This window comes from Montipora capricornis, chromosome 10 (genome assembly GCF_036669925.1).
Source record: "Montipora capricornis isolate CH-2021 chromosome 10, ASM3666992v2, whole genome shotgun sequence".
Taxonomy (NCBI): Eukaryota; Metazoa; Cnidaria; class Anthozoa; order Scleractinia; family Acroporidae; genus Montipora; species Montipora capricornis.
Window position 1 is genome coordinate 49342722 of NC_090892.1, and position 17211 is coordinate 49359932.

Here is a 17211-nt window from a genome sequence, read left to right on the forward strand (position 1 = left end):
ACGTGTAATTATTTCAAAATAAACAACGTCCTAGGCTCAAGTGATGGATACTGCGACCCCCATGCAGGCGTTAGTTTAGGGCTTAGAAGTTTATTTTCAACCAAATCCTCCGTTGCGAAAACTATTAGTCGCATAAACTTTTAGTTTCACGAATTTCCCAAGGTTACAAGATTGCAATAAAAAATGCCCTCACCAGATAAAAACTGTGACAGGAATAACCCGCAATTAATTCAAACCCATGCAGTCAGCGGGCTCTAACCACGCGATATCATTCACAGGTAATGACCCTATTTTCATGGCTCACGCCCTTCTTTAGGCTTTTAGCACGAACGCGTGACTTCTGCCAGCGGAACAAACCATAGATTTCATGATTCATTATTATTATTATTATTATTATTATTATTATTATTATTATTATTATTATTATTATTATTATTATTATTATTATTATTATTATTATTATTATTACAAAGAAGAAAATAACAAAACACGTATTGCGAGTACATGAAATTTGGATGAAGTGCTTCTGTGGTTCAAGAATGAGAAGCTGAGAATCTTCTCTGGTAGTAAAGCCAAGCAAACGCTATATCTCGAGGAGAAGAGTTCGACTCCCTTCTAAGACTTGCTTTTATACAGGCTTCCGTCTTTGCAAATGCTCAACTTAACCAGAAATTGTATTCTAAAATGGTGAGAATTAAGGAAGCCTCAGTCGATCCAGCCCGGGTGAAATGAAGGATGACACTTGGTAGGTCTTGGTATTCATTGCAAACCGCGCATTGGACTGAGTTATAAAGACTTAGACATAATAGCCGTTTGAAGGTGAACTCTTAGGTCAGGTCTACAACACAACATAAGCTCGTCTCGTCAAAAGTTGGAAGTATAGCTTTTGATGGGTGCACAGTGCACTTTTGATGACTTAGTAATTGAACTTGCATGGGCATACTGGATTTGCAAGAACCAAGAATAGCTTACCAAAGAAAGAATAAAACTAAGATTTTCGCCCTAAATAGATAGTCCCCTTATTTTCTAACTGATGTGTTGAGGAAGTTGACAAACCTCAACATACATGTGATCATTCTGTGACCGTTTTACTCTGTTTCCTTTTTGTGATGCGATTCTGGGAAGATACTTAAATTTATTAGCGATAATTTAGGGAGATCACTAAAGCAACGAATGTTCTAAGTTACGATTATAAATACCAAGCATTGCATATGGGAAAATAACTGGAGATAGAAGCTTTTGTCTTTAACGGAGTCATAATCTTGGAGAAAGTTCACATATTCCACCACTACAAAAATTAAGAGAGAAATATATATAACATCAGTACCCATATTCATCAACTAAATACACTGTTAAGCGTAATTTTAGCGCCTTTAGATTAAAAGCGTAGCCTTGTTAACTAGGAGATGGGAATTGTAAAAGGACCTTTGAGAATTAAGCTTAATTTCCCGCCAGTACTCAGAAACAAAGCTTCCAGAATTAGGCAATACTTCAGTTAGGCTTAGCCTGCGTGGCAGGCGCTAGAAAGGGGAATGGAGAGGGAAAAATTGGGCGCGCGCGCCCAATTTTTCCCTCTCCCTTCCCCTTTCTAGCGCCTGCCACGCAGGCTAAGTTAGGCTCGATTGCCAAGGGAAAACTGAGGAAGAACGGAAGATCACACAATCCCATCCCATGGCAGTGTATTTGGCCAATTGCTTGGCTGGCTGAACTCAATGAAAATACGCAAGATGCCTCAACGGAAGAAGTGTTTTGAACAGAAATATTGCCTTCGTGCTGTAAAAGAGAACATCATGATAGCCTCCATCAGTGTGTCTCGGGATCGATTCTCGCACTCGATGCATATTCCACGTATTCAGGTTTACCTCCCCTCAAAACCTAATGTTTCGAGATTCCAATTTGACTTGGAACGTAGGTGTCATTCCGATCGAGCAGAAAGATAGAAACTTTTTATGCAGCTGAAAGTCACAAAACTGTAACGGTTATTGTCTTACTCCAAATCGAAATATTATTCTTGTGTTGCATTGGACCCGTACTCCCTTTAGTAAAAATATATTTTACTTGAAAAATACTGGTCGCAAAGCCGCCTTGATTTGAACGCTCTTATAAAGTCACAAACGACAAAGTTGGAACCATTTGTATTTGAAAGAGAAAGCACGACATGTCGCTTAAATCTTGCATCTTGCATGGGCCGAACATTCACAGAAGTTCTAGAAAGCCATGAACAACCAAACAAAACAAGTAAACATGCTTACTCTTCCATCAAGCATGGTCTTTTGATAGTACGTTGATTTTCACCTGAACTTTTATCTGTGAACAGAATGTTAGATCGGTCAGGTTGTACAAGCTTCCAAACGCTGTGCAAAATAATGAGTCCGCGAACGATCTGGGACGTGGTTACCACTTAGTGCTTGCTTTGGCTATGTCACGCAAACTCGTGTAATTTCATAACACCCAAAATGCCCAGAAAGTAGAATGAAACATTGCAATAACTACTTAAAACTGTTGAACAACATAAGCGAAATACAGCAAAAGGAAAAAGAACATTGATGGACACAAATGGACAAGATTGAAACGGATTGCATTTGTCTTGGAAAATGTCGGCCCGACGTTTTTCAAGTTTATGGCAAATCGCCTGGATAAAGATCCTTTTTGCTCAGAACCATCTTGCGGTGTAAAGATAATTTCATCAGTAAAGGAATATTCCACATTACCGTTTTCAAGTTTTAAACTCGTGATTGACTAATGATTTCCCCTAAACACCCGAAAATACCGTACCCCGTCCCCCCCCCCCCCCCCCCCCCCACCTTCCTTTAATAGACATAATCAGGAGCCCATGACTAGGAGCCTACAGCTCCAATACTAGGTCTATGTAACGGAATTTTCACAGATCAAGCTATTTTTAGACGAGTTCTCAAATACGATTTGGTTTGCACGAGTGCCAATCCTCATTCCCATGTGGATTAATTTCTCATGCAAGACTTGTGATTGGCTGGAAAGGTCCGGTTTCGCGGGAAAATCAAACTATAAATAACTTGGTCTCTAAAAACGCCGTTTCATAGATGCAATGAAGTTGTAAGCTTCTAGTCATGGGCTCCTGACATAATGCAGGAGTTTCAACACCCATGCAGGTGATAAATGTCATAGAAGAGCGGAGCAAATCCCTATTTGTGTCCAGCTGCCCATTCAATTTCTCGTCAAAAGTCCCAAAAACTGAAGCAATTAAAGAAATGTACTGAGCTGTGCTTGTTTCAAAAACCCGGCTTTATAACATTTCCGAAGGTAACAACTTAAGAGCACCTTTCTTTCTTTAAGATATTAGGAGATAATTGCGGAACGCGAAACGTTTCGAGACTTAAGATAAAGGGACTGCTGGCCACAATACAGATATAGAGAACTCTGTGCCCTTCTCTCTTCGAATAGTTTATGGGATGAGGCGGGGAAAAGCAAAAGAATGAACAAAATTTGAATAAACAGTTTCGCTGGAATGGAGTCATTTTGAGTGTTCAGAGTCGGTCTCTTTTTCCTTATTAAAAGCATCTCATAAATAAGGCACGCAAACTTTCCGCGGCATTTCTTTAAGGTGATAAATTGCTCTTGAAGACTGTCGGATCTTTGGTTGTGTTTGTCCTTCAGGTGCTTAATGATGACAGAATATTAATGCTCCGCCGACTCCGTGCGCAGGCAACTAAGCGACCTTGGAAAGAAAATCGATCGTGTATTACAATAGGCCATTTCCGAGTTCAATTCTGCCTCCTCTTCAAAGCGAGTCTACGTGCGAAGTTTTTGTGATGGTAATTAGTTCTAATTGCGTTCGAGGTACGAGAACGCAACAACTAATTTGTGTTGTAAGGGAAGTTTTTTCGAGATTGCAGTTTCGTCGACACAATTTTGCCTCGCTTTGATGCGCTTGGTTACGTTTTGCCTCACTTTGACGAACTATCGCACGTGGTGATTTGTGCGTCGTCTGCGTTCATTATTCTAGCGTTTGGTGAGGTGTGATAATGTTCCATCGTTCATCGTTAAAAAGAGCTGAAAGATTTCTGAAGGTCTGTCAAGTGAAGTCGGTAAAATTTTACTTTGGATTAAGCATGGTTCATCACTGTCCTAGGAAAATGTGTGCGACTCCTCGCGCTTGCATCAAACCGGTTTGTTTTGCTCGGCGACCGTTGTGCCACAAAGTGAATCTATTGAGTTGTGAAGCTTGGCGGCCGTTGTGCCTCAAAGTAAATAAACCGAGTTGTGAAGCTTGGCGGCCGTTGTGCCACAAAGTAAATCTACCGAGATATGACGCTCGTCGGCGTATTTACGGCATTGAAATCAACAAACTGAATTTATTTTGTCCAAGCGTTCAGCACAGAAAAGTAATCTTAGGTCTTTAATACCACAAGCTGAAAAGACTTGCAAGTAATAGTTTCATTTTAGAGTAATTTTCAGTAGTTGTCTACTTGTAGAATTCCAAATAAATAGTTAATGATTACGTCTAACAAGTTGTCACGTTCATAGATGCAGTACTGTGGAATTAGATCGTTATATCGAGGTATCGTTATACTGAGACGCCCGATATAACGATATTGCCTTAAAATAACCGAAAATATCTTTATATCGGGGTAAAATTAACATGTGCTTTTTTACTACTGTACATATTGTTTAATTAAACTTGTAATGAGTATCAAATGACTCACAATTTGCAAAGCATTAGACGTTATCAAGGTTACACAACAAAGTCTGTGGTATGAATCGTAAAAGGGAAACAAAACAAAACAAAACTTAAACATTTGATGTTGTATCTGTGTACTGATGCTGTAATATCGTTATATCGGGGAAGATTTTACGCTCGGTACGCTAAGAACTCAGCGTTATATCGGGAATATCGTTATATTGAATATCGTTATATCGGGGTTCTGTCCCATACATTTTACTGTAACTTTTGCCGGGACATAGCATGTTTATCTTTTTACCGGGGATATCGTTATATCGAGGATCGTTGTATCGGGGTTCCACTGTAATAACATTTCCCTATCGCACGAACCATCCACCCTCCCCCCTCAGTTGCTACCTGTACCAAACCTGTACCGTCCTACAAACATCGAACGCACTCGCCTAAGCTTCAATTACCCCTAGTTTACATATGAATGAAAACTAATTTTAATAACAAAAACTTCGCACTTAGACTCGCTTTGAAGATGAGGAAGGCCAGAACTCGGAAATGGCCTATTAACCACTTTTCACAAGTAGGAAAATCTCTGAAGATTTCAAAGTTAAGGAAACAAAGCCCTCACTTGTAAGCCAACAATGCGTTGTGTATGAATTTCAATGTAATTCGTGTGATTCGAATCATATAGGCTACACCAGCCGTCATCTGCACCTGCGCATTTACGAGCATAGACATTATGTCATCGGTAAAAACCTGGGGCCGGTTACTCGAAGACTGCTTAGCGCTAACCGTTCGTTAAGAGGTGTCAAAACCTATAGGTTTCCATGGTATTTAACGCTGGTTAGCGCTAAACATGCTTCGAGCAACCCGGGCCTGAAGGACAAACACAACCAAATATCCAACAATCTTCACGAGCAATTAAAGAAATGCCGCGGAAAGTTTGAGTGCCTTATTTATGAGATGCTTTTAATAAAGAAAAAGAGACCGACTCTGAACACTCAAAATGACTCCATTCTAGCGAAACTGTTTATTCAAATTTTGTTCATTCTTTTGTTTTTCCCCGCCTCATTTATTCTAATATATTTTCCCTCTCTCTATCCTATATATAAGGCTAACTTACAGTAATTTACATTTGATAATGGTGACATGACTTCGCCGAAACGTCATGTTTTTATGTCGCTACTTTTTATTCTGAAATATTTATATGATGTCCTACAAAAATTTATGAACCGGCAATGGTTGAGAGACGGGGAGAAGGGTTTACGGTCCTCTTCGGAGAAGACGAGAACAGCTAACCATCTGTAAATTTGATTACTAAGACTGCACTTTCTCTTCACTTCTCCGGTTGCTGCACCTTCCGGAGTACTCTGTTTGCATGCCTTCAAAGGATTTGGATGCACGAGGAAGAGATTCCACAAAACAGCAAAATGCTAATTGATTTTGTTGACATTACCTGTCCTCAACATCAGCCTGTAAGTGCTGTGTGGTTTCAAAGTGTCTTTTCGCTCTGAATCAAAAGGGGCAAACATTTAGTTTCTGATGATAGAGACCTTGTTTATTTATTCATTTATATCGCAACTAAACTCAAGTATGAAACAAAAGATATACTACTTTCAACCTGCAGAAAATCCTCTGAAAAAAAAAATCATAATAAGACTTAATTAAGCCCTGGCCAAACGCGAGCGAGAGTTGATGACAGTTGACGAGAGTTGTCAAATGCAGTTACAGTACGCTGGCTATGCAACTTCCCGCCAAAACACGCGGGTTTCAGCGGTGCGACATGAAAAGTTGAACGTATGGACGGACCGATGGGTCACCATATTTCTCCACAATGGTGCTACGCACTCGCTCGCTCAGCTATAACTTATTCCGTTAAAATAGTGACAACTTATCACAAATCACTTGAGACAGTGATCACTTATCACTTAAGACAGCTGGCTTTCTGAAAAAGTCAGCTGTCTTAGCTACACATCATCGCTGCCATTTCTCTCCCGATACAGTATGAAACTGATTCAGTAGGCTCCCTGGTTCTTCCCTAAGCTGAATAACCCATTTTATTATATAATCACTTGAATACAATTACGTTTCTGTCTTAGAGTGCAATAAAGGTTTCGTAGTGCGATACGGAACTTGCTATGAACTTGTTCGTGGATTTCGTGATGTTTTGAAAGTTCTCAAAATGCATTCGATTAAAGCTCGAGAAATATTAAAAACTTTCAAAACATTACTCGAGCCCATAAATCAGTAGCCCGAGCTACGAGCGAGCCCGCGTATAGTCATGATATAATAGTTAAGTCTGCACGATACAGTCCGGCTGACTATACCGGTGGTTTAGTCCGTCTGCGACGCAGGCTAGCTACAAGCAGGTTCGACGAGCTCCTCTTCGCTGGGCGAGCGAGAAAGAGGGGGACTAAGTGGGAGGGATTCCCCCCCCCCCCCCCTCTCTCTAAAACGAATTAACATTCCATGTAACAAATTTAAAATCCCTTGCTAATGACATTGCCAAATGGAACCGATTTAGCAATAAAACCTTTGTCTCTTTCTGTAAAACAAATTTGAAGCTGAGAATTCCTTGAAAATCAGAAACGTTTTGCTGAAGCATAACGTTTCTGTTCTGTACCGTTTCAGTTAGTCTTCAAAAGGGGCGTTATGGTTTTGAAGTCGACGAAACATCGATTTTCGCTATACTGCTACGAAACAGGCGTGATAAATAATTCAAAACAATCTATCCCGAAGTTTAAGGTAAATAGATAGGAACCTACCATGTTTAAGTGGAGTGCATTCACCAAGACCAGTCACCAGGTTTAAAACAACTACAACACTTACAACTTTTAGAATCATGGCTGTTCGAAATTGCTTTTACTTTGGATACAGTTTCAACTAGATTTTCTTATTTCAGATTTTATCTCGATTTCGTTTCCTTTCTCTGCATAATTATTTATTGCATGACAAAAACATTCTGAAAATCGTGACGTGCATGCAAATAACGAAATGAAAAAGCAATTAAAATTCAGTTGTTTTAGAAATATTGTTTTTATCAACTTTAATCAGTTGGTTTTTAACCGATTGCTTTATTGCTGAAGCCTCACTCAAGAGTTGAAAAAAAGGGAAAACTTTAAAACGAAAGGCAAACCAATTATTAATCCAAGGATAATGTGAATATCAACAAGAAATGAATGAGAAAAGGGATTTGCTTCTAGGAAAAAACCCACAGGTTAATTAACTTTTCAGTACAATTGATTTAATCGCATAAAGGTTTATCTCGCTTTTCATCGGAAATTACCCCGTCAAACCAATTCACAAGCCTGAGTAAATGGCATTTTTTGTTCCGATCTTTTCCTTGTTAATTTCATTCTTTGATTTAAAGTCGGAACGAAACTGTGCATCTTTTCGGAAAATCTTATTTATCCTGTCAGGTAGCTTCCCAACAGGGGCCACGGACAACGTTTGAAAGTGGGGGGAGGGAGGCTATGTTTTGGCATGGATAAGGGGAAGTTTGAGGGGCGAGAGAGAGGTAGGAGAAAACAATTCCATGCGGAAAAAGTTGGGGTGGGGGGGCTAATTTCATCACCATAAGGTCAACATTTCCTAATTACCTGGCAGAATTCTGTTATTAGATGATTTTTTTGCAAGCAGTTTCCGCGTTCAGCATGCCTGGGTTGCCACGGCATTGAATCAAGAACTGGCCAACATCTAACAGAAGCTTTAAGTTATAGCTCCGTTATAAACTAGCCGAGTCTGTCACTAACTATTGTGGGATAATTAGTTGCACAGCAGGCTGCATAGTTTTGTTTTTGCGGCAATCTCCCAGTCAACTGAACGACAATAGAGAGATTTAGCATCACGACAAAAGTGAACACGTGACCATGATTTTCCCGCCATTTTCTGCGCATGCCGGCTGCCGCTTGCCGTTTCTACGTGAGTGTAGGCATTTTCGCGTTTGCCGTATACTCGAGATTTTCTTCTACATAAGAAGTTGTTTGCGGAAAAAAAGTACCCCAAAACCATTTTACGGTATGCCAAAGGAGGAAAAATCAGGTTTCATGGTTATAGATAGTTCATAACTGACTCCTTGCCGCAATTTTCTTCATGAACTCATGTTGACTCTCTGTTGACCAACAAAACAGCTTCATCGAAACTCTCAAAATTTGACGGGTAAGGATTTTATTTTATATAGCGTCTCTCTCTACAAGTAATGTTTAAAAAGACTCCGCGTTTTGTTTTTGCTTTTTTGTAACTAAATACTCGAGTTGCCGTGGGTCACGCGAAGCTAAAGTCTATGCTCCGTGACAATAAGGTTAGCTTTTCTTAATCTGTTAAGCCATTCTCAAACGTCGCGCGACTGCCGTGTCGAACTTAAATGAATTAGACCCGGCAGTGGCACGACCATAGCATGGGAGTGGTTTCAAACGTCGAACTTAATTCAGTTGCGCCAAATTCAAAATCAAAGCCGGAACCGATAAAACAAACCTTCCATCCACCAGCTTCACATACAGGACAGCAGCTTAAAGGAAAGTCGGAGGAAGTTTGCGAAGGCGATTTTTAACTCCAGAAGGCAACGACAGCTGATACAACAGTCCATGTTACATCATTTTGTTACAAGGAGAAGATCTTTTCGCAAAGTGAGTTCATTTATTGTTCTTCTGGTTTCCTTCCACGAAACTCAGCGCTAAGGTTGCTGTGGCACAATCGTGCCGGCGTCTGCAGAGAAACGTTGGCTGGTGGAACACCGTTTTGAATACGTTCAGGGAGAGCAGATTCAAAAGAACTTTTCGCGTCTCAAGGGCAACTTTTTGGTTGTTCCTCCTCTGATTCAATCGAATGTGTATCCACTGATCATCTACAGATGATGTCGAGTATTTACCACAGAAACTGGCAATTTCTGAAACATTGATTTCTTCGACTTCTTTTTAGTTCTTGAATACAGCTGGAGTCGCAGTTGAATCAGTCCTAAACTTCTGCGCGACGCCGTTTTGCTTTTGAGTATACAACTGGAACGCATGCGTAGAAATTGCAAATTAATTAAAACTAAGTTAATTAACGTTTGAAACCATGCCGAGCCAGTGCCGTGCAGCTGACAGACCCTGTCAAAGTTAATTGTCGTGTCGAACTAAATTCAAGTTGCCGGGCTACTGCCATGCCAACGTCGAATTTAATTCCAAAATTAGTTCGACACGGCGGTAGCTCGACGTTTGAAACTGGCCTTTTAGACGATTTATTGATATAAAAACAACAATAACAACAACAACAGCAACGGAAAAAATGAAAACAGAGCATTTCTTCAGTCTCAAACGCTGACTGCATCTTTATCGTATCAGTCCTCTTTTTAAACAATGAATTAAGTGACATAGGCACACTCTGTAAGCGCAAAAAAAATGTTCAGTAGGGCGCAGCCAAACGGAATTTATAAATAACTAGGATAGTACGCGCACTCTCGTTGGTAAATAGCTGTGTTTAGATAAGGAATGTAAACACGGCTGTGACATCAGACGGATTTTGATTGGTTATGTGTTGTCAGATGCTCGTTTTGATTGGCTGGTAGGAAATATGAGCGTGTATCAAGAAAATCTGTCTCAATCAAAAAGTGAAAAAACAGCATTGTTCTAGCTTCATTTGTCGAAAATAATTTATAAAAGCAATAGAGGACCTTTTTCAGTGTTTACATTGCCTAATCTAAACACTTGGGGAGTTAGGAGAACAGGCCCTTTTTCGAAATAGCAATATTCATCTTGATAGTGAGTCAGTGAGGACAAAAACAATAGAAAAACGTTGGAATGAATGTGAAAAATATTAACATATCATCCAATTTCCTTTGTCTTTGTCCTTTGTCATTTTGTGTGTCCTCTAAACCCCGCTTTCAAGCTGAATTTTAACATATCGAAAAAGGCCATCCGAGACAGTTATCTGTCTCGAATTCTCTCAACTCCCCCTCGTGTTTAGATCATGAGGCTACGTAAACAAGGAAAAAGTCCTCTGTTGCTTAAATATAAAGGCGAATGGGGGAAACGGCAAACCAGATAAATGATGTTTCGAAGGCCAACTCAAGCAGTCCTTCATCGAATATTGAACAAACTTAAGAACGCCTGTGGTGTTTTCACGGGCAAGATTTCAAATACAACATGTTGAAAAATTCCACCAAATTCGGTCATTTTTAAAATACCATCTTTTTGTATTAATTTCAAAAATTCATTTATTTTGCATTTTGGCATGCTCGTGTACATGGTGTTTTCATTTATCTTAGTCGACATGCAAGGAACTACAAGCGGCCATTTTGTTTTCAATTATAGCTGGCTTTTGGGCGTTTGCAATAGATCGTTTTCACTGTCACGCAATAAAAAAATAAATCAAAAACTATCCAGTGCAAAACGTTAAGAAATTGTTATGTTATAGAAGATAAAGAAATAAGACACTTGTCCCAGTTTTAGGCCTCTGCGTTTCCCCAAACTTCAGATATTGGTCGAAATGTTTTGCACAAATTTTATAGAGCCCAGTATGAAAACGCCATATTGGTGTACCTCAGTGGTACACCAATATGGCGGCCGGAAAATAGTGTAAACATCTGGAACTTACTTTGGCTATCTAGGCGACTGATTATCAGTACTGAAAAAACAAGCATTTACATAAGCACTTTTCCTAATGCTCTAACTTCTAAAAGGGCTCAAAATCATGAGATAAGTATATATTTTTCAACAAACTTGATCGTAGCCTTGTGTCACGCACCTACATAATCCGGAAATTCAAAATGCTCTGGTTTCCAAACGAAGCACGCTATTGAGCTGTGAAATTGTCAACACATATAGATAAGCCGCCTCTTATGCCTGATGAGGATAAAAACTTTGGTGGATCTTTAGTTTTGGATTTTGGAAAGTGATGACGTCACGTGAAAACGATCTATTGAAAGATGAAGACTAATGGTATTTAGGTTACAAATATTAGAGACGCTTTTCTCAACCTTTGCCAGAAATTTAACGTCTTTCGTTTTAAGTGATACCGCGCATGCTTGACTTCCTTCCACGCTGACCATTCGAAAAGAAGGCAAAGGGACCGTAAACCAAGACGAGTCCTTCCAATCCTCATATTTTGCGTATAAACGCATACATACTTCATAGGCCATCGCTTCTTCATACTCTAAAAAAGCCAGGTGGAGACTACTTCAGTGTAACCTCAAACTTGAGATAAACCACGTCATCTTTGCAGTAACTCCTGTCAGGAGCCCATCTGGAGCGTGCAACTTCCATACAGCGTCTGTGAAACGGCGTTTTCACTAGTAGGTTTATTTTTAGACTAGGCCTTCCCGCGAATTATGTCAAAAAACAAAGGCAGTTCCGGTTCGGTGACCCTATGACGTCAGCTTAATTTCTTGTAATTGATCATCGGGCTCCTGTGGGAGTCTCATACGCGTGAAATTCAATCTAAAAATAAATCGGTCTGTGAAAACGCCGTTACACGAACACAGTAGAGTTGTAGGCTCCGGGTCATGGGTTTCTGCTGCTGTTACGAATGTCCTCTTGAAGCACAAATCTCCTTGCTCCTTTTCCGAGATTTCTGTCAGCGCGAGGTCGTGTAATACGTTGAGGCTCAAAGTATGCGCAGATGTCTTTTCGGTCTTTGTGTTGGTCCCGTTGATCCAGTAGAGTAAAGCTGTATCTTGGGTATATCGGCCATTTTAGTATGGAGTCGTACTCTCCCACTTGAACCTGAAACGCAGAGAAGCTTGATGAAGCATGCGCAGTTTCAAAGAAGCAATTTGCCAGTAACTCGAGGAAACTTGTGACTCACAGAGAGCACCAGTGCCCATTTCAACCTCCTCGACAACTTTTCCGGGTCTTTTACAGTTAACCGCAGATATTTCTCTCCGTTTAATCTCTTTCAGTCTTCGAAAACAACCTTTCTTGTCTCTAGGAAGCATAGAGCATAGCCCCCATATTGGAAATGTTGCGAATTAAGAGGTGGTGTTATGCGCAGTAAAAATACGCAGTGCAAAACTGCGGCATCAACTTAGGGAACCAGATTAAGCATGCGCAGTTGCAAAGAAGCAGTTTGCCTGGAGGTCAAGTTGCGGACGTTTCAATGTTAGTGATGTTTTGAAAATTGGTGGGTCATATCAATGTCAGTTCAGGGAAAAAACATACCATCCTCGACGGCACCGACTCCATGTTATGATTCCAAAGAATAAATAGTATCCAAGCTGTGGAATTTAATTAAGCTCTTTGTTTTCCACTTCTAACCCCTCGTTTGAACCAAGCAATGCTAGAGGTATTACTTACTCACTTACTTACTTAATACTGTATCATACCTACAAAAGACCGATTGCCTATTATTGCATTGACTATTATTATTGCATTGGTTATAAAATGAACAGGCACGGATGCACGAATAAATGACACCGCACTGAATGTTGGGGGAGGGGTCCATTTTAAAACTTGCTATTGCGAAGGAAAAGGAAAAGGGGTATTTCTTTTCATTGAAAGGAGATTTTTTTGTTTCGAGAATTCAATTTCTATAGACCGCACTTCTCCGGGACCTAATCAACATTTTAAGGGTTTCACAAAAAACTCCGAAATCTGCTACAGTTCTAATCAAATTTATACCAAACGCGTGCGTAATAGCAAGTGAAAATTCATTCCAGTTTCAATCTCGAAAAGAATTTTACCTTCAATTCCGGTCTGCAGCACTTAACAAAAGGTCTAGAATAGGTATCACAAGACCGAAACTTCCTAATGCTGCAAGAGTAGAAGGAATAGAAGGGATCGGTGTGCCAAGAAAGTTGCAAGTATTGCAGTTCAATAGACGAGATTCCCTGAGACTTCTTCGGCTCTGTGGTAGCACGGTGCATCCGAATAGGCAATCGAAAGGTTATAAACTCGACGGCTGTTTAGGCGAAGCACTCGGGGTCTGAATCACTTTTGTTCAGAACTGCCCTTAATTAAACGGCACAGCCAATTTGATTTTGATGTCGATAACGAAGGGTCCCGTTTCTTCTAAGTATTGGCTACCTATTTCTAACAATAAGTTAAAGTGGTACTATGATCAAAAAATCAAATCTTTTCTTTTTTTGGATTTCAAAATTATGTTAACTAAACACTAACAGTAAGTGACCAAGTTTCAAGCCTTAATTTAAAAGAGACACTTGTTTATTTAAACTGGAAATGTCCTATTTAAAGGTCCGTCATTACTAACTTTAAAATCTTGAGATTCGGTGATGCTTACTAATACAGGGATATTTTTGCGCGGTTTAAGGAGGCTCGAACAAGTTTCAACGCTTCCAAGTGACGCTCTTATTAGAAGGAACGGCACCACAACGTTGTATCATGTATTGGCAATATTGTGGTACCAAATGAAAATGGAATTATTGCTGAACAAGATACAGTCATTATTGTGACGTAATATGTCACCGTGGCGACGGGCAAACCCTGTAAAACACCCTTTATTTTGTCTTTAGTTGCTCAAATCTCTAAAACGAACTCGGTGACCCCCATTTTTTATTTCTGAAAAGTAATCAGAAGAGCAAGACGAAACTTTCTGCAAAGTTTTAAAAAATTCTGTTTAGTGGATTGAGAGCCACCTTAGTTTTGTGATTTCTTTAAGGTAGCTCTGAATCCTCTCGAGATCTTTTTTTAAACTTTGCAGAAAGTTCCATCGCGGTCTTCTAGAGTATCTGTATTCAAAGTTTACGTGGCGTGACTCTGCTTATGACCTCAGGGACTCTGAAAATGAGCTCAATGTTCCATTACCGCGCACTAATTATTACCGAAAAAGCTTTAGCTACAATGGCGCCACATTATGGTACAGTCTACCATGCGATATAAGGAACACAGAGTCTCTGGGGGTATTTAAACGCAAGATAAAGAAAGATAAAGAAACTTCGAGATAGCAAATGTTTGAACAATTTGGACCCTGCCTAAAACAGTTAAATTCTTCCATCTCCACAAATTAAGTTTCTTCTTCAAAGAATCCAAAATTGCTTCAAGATTTAATTTCGCAGGCAGCTACCTTTCTATTATACGAAAAAAAGATACCTAATATTTCAATATATACAGTCTTTGATGTCCACGTTAACATGAAAGTCAGTTTAAATTGTTGCAAATTTATCCATGGTTTTCCCAGAAGATTGTCAAGTTTATACGGATCACTGACCGATTCTACTCACTGATTACTCAAAATTCTGCTCAATAATCGTCACAGCCACAACATCTACACATTGAACAAACCTCGAAAAGGCCAAGGCAAATAACAATAGCATTTTTAGCAATAAAAATGGAGGCTTCTTTTCCGTAGCCTCGCCATAGATACATGCGAAGCCCTAAAAACACGCAATTAACACCGATGATCTGAAGGGCTGTTCGCAAACCTTCTCTACATCTATATCGATGTCCCCACCGTTCGGAACTTCTTAACTTTATCTCAACTAGTTGCAATGGGGAGATGATAAAACTGATACAGACAAAAGAGAGTATGGCTTTTTCAAAGGGCTTTGAAACGCCATGGCAAACTTCATTTTCTTCGATGATAACTTCCAGCATTTCAACTCCATCGAAGAGATCTAAAGCCATTCGAAGGGATAACTGCCAGATTTGATCTCTGTATCTGATGGAATCTGTTCCAGTACTCAAAAGCAATAGAAGAATCACCGGGGCAAGGCAAAGTGTCATCTTTAGAATGTTTGGACCGAAGAATATCGCTTTGTCGAGTTTATCTTCTATCGGTTTGTCGCCTCCAAATATGATCGCGATGAAGATCACGAATCCAACGATATAGCACATCCAGACAGCAAATAACCATTGTAATTTCCTGTCGTCGCACATGATATAAACCCGCAGGCCCACTGCAGGAGCGTACAGGGCCACTAGTCCATAGAAACCATCTTTGTTTTTGTACTTGGCAGGGTACGAAGCTAGCGAATAGGCCTGGAGGCCTACCAAGACGAAGAAAAAGAGTCGCCCACTCCAGACTAAAAAACAGGTCCAAGAGGCCATAATAAAGATATTCTTTAAGGCACTTCTACGATAAGTGTTGCGTCAAGCTCGTCCTATAACTAAGATAATGCCATTGCATCGAAATAAACTTCACGCGTAATTCAAGAACATTGTTTCTGAGAAAGCGCAGGACAATGAAGTCACCTTTTCCGAGAAAAGCGGATTTGAACAAATACGAAGAAAAAGCTTGAAAGCTCTTGGAAAGTGACGTAATACGAGCAGCTGTCGAGTTTAGCGACACTGTACGGGTCCGCAAATGATCCCAGGACCACAAATGATCCCAGAACCGCAAATGATCCCCAAACTGTACCGCAAATGATCCCGGAACGCAAATGATCCCATTTTGAACCGCAAATGATCCCAAAAAAAAGGGAGGAATGGCATGGAGGGTGGAATGGTCTGAATGGAGAATTAATGTGAAGAGCGCTTATTTTTATTAAAATCGCGTTAAATCATGCATGGCTAGCAACAGGTTTCTGCCTCATTATAGTTTAAACTTGCCACATTTGATTATCGGATACAATCATCAAAAACTAACTTGGACGCAATTCAAAACCGATTGTGACCAGGGGCCTTTTTCTCGACAAGTCCCGATGACTTTTAGCATGTTGTTTTGAGATAACTAAAAGCGGATTGTGAAACACTTAAACCCTCTCCCTTCTTGAGATGAAGAGGGAATTGTGACATGTGAAAAGTTTAGGGACTTTCGAGAAACGGTCCACTGATCTCTTTGACGAGGCGAAAAGGACGCCACCTGGGCCCGGCTTGCAACAATCGTAACATTAATAACTAGAACGCAATGTTTTAGCCTATAAGCTTTGGTTCAACATGCAATACTGCAGTTTTGTTTTTTCCCATGTCCTTGACTCCATTGAACAACTATGACAGAAAACGCTATCATTTGCGTAGACCTGCAGTGCTCCACCGCTCTTAAATACACCTTGTGTGTAGCACTCGAATTGCCTTCCACATCTGGGACAAATCTCTTCAGTTATTTTTCCTTCGCAGTATTTTTGCTTTAATTCCTGAGCCATGGCTAGCTGGGGATTCTGAGCACTTTCCATTTTTCGCCAAAGTCACTATCGGGGGAAACTAGGACTTTCCGATATGTCGGCAAAATCTGGGACGGTCGGGAAACTGCGAACTTAGTTCCTGATCGTCTGGGATTTTCCCGACATATGAAAACTAGGCTTAAGCAAGCTTCAGACAAAGGTAAATCACCAAAGAGTCGGTTGGACATGGAATTAAGAAAGGCAGGATTAACACATCGCCATCCTCCAGCCCCCAAAGATGGGAACTGTCTATTCCATGCAATGAATGACCAGCTAATACGCCGCGGAAGGGTCTCGCAGAGTGCCACAAAAGTGCGATGTGACTTGGTAAATTACCTCCGTAGTAATCCAACAACCCCGGACGGGACTCATTTCAGAGAATTTATCAAACACGGAGCATGGGATACCTATCTGAGAAGGATGGCTATGGACGGTGAATGGGGTGACTGGATTGCTTTATGGGGCCTAATTAACATGTTTGAAATCCCGGTGGCGGTAGTATCAAGCTTAGGAGAAATGGGATTGAATA

General features: G+C 40.2%; 2 protein-coding genes across 2 annotated transcripts in view; both read right to left on the reverse strand.

Annotated features, from left to right (window-relative positions):
- LOC138020970 (TNF receptor-associated factor 4-like) overlaps window positions 1-7545 on the reverse strand; it is a 23849-nt gene extending 16304 nt beyond the window's left edge. The window contains exons 1-3 of the mRNA XM_068867851.1: window positions 7417-7545; window positions 6108-6161; window positions 1200-1288 (exon numbers count right to left, since the gene is read on the reverse strand). Of these exons, the coding sequence (XP_068723952.1) occupies window positions 1200-1288; window positions 6108-6161; window positions 7417-7495 (222 nt within the window). The 5' untranslated portion in view covers window positions 7496-7545. The remainder of the gene's footprint in view (window positions 1-1199; window positions 1289-6107; window positions 6162-7416) is intronic.
- Window positions 7546-14520: 6975 nt separating this feature from the next.
- On the reverse strand, window positions 14521-15851 carry LOC138018976 (uncharacterized). Its single transcript, XM_068865653.1, has one exon. It carries the CDS (start codon window positions 15628-15630, stop codon window positions 14824-14826), a length of 807 nt encoding a protein of 268 aa, XP_068721754.1. The 5' UTR covers window positions 15631-15851; the 3' UTR covers window positions 14521-14823.
- Window positions 15852-17211: the final 1360 nt, after the last annotated feature.

Coding starts and splice junctions, on each gene's coding strand:
- LOC138018976 (XM_068865653.1), bottom strand. CDS start 15,630: ATGGCCTCTTGGACCTGTTTTTTAGTCTGGAGTGGGCGACTCTTTTTC.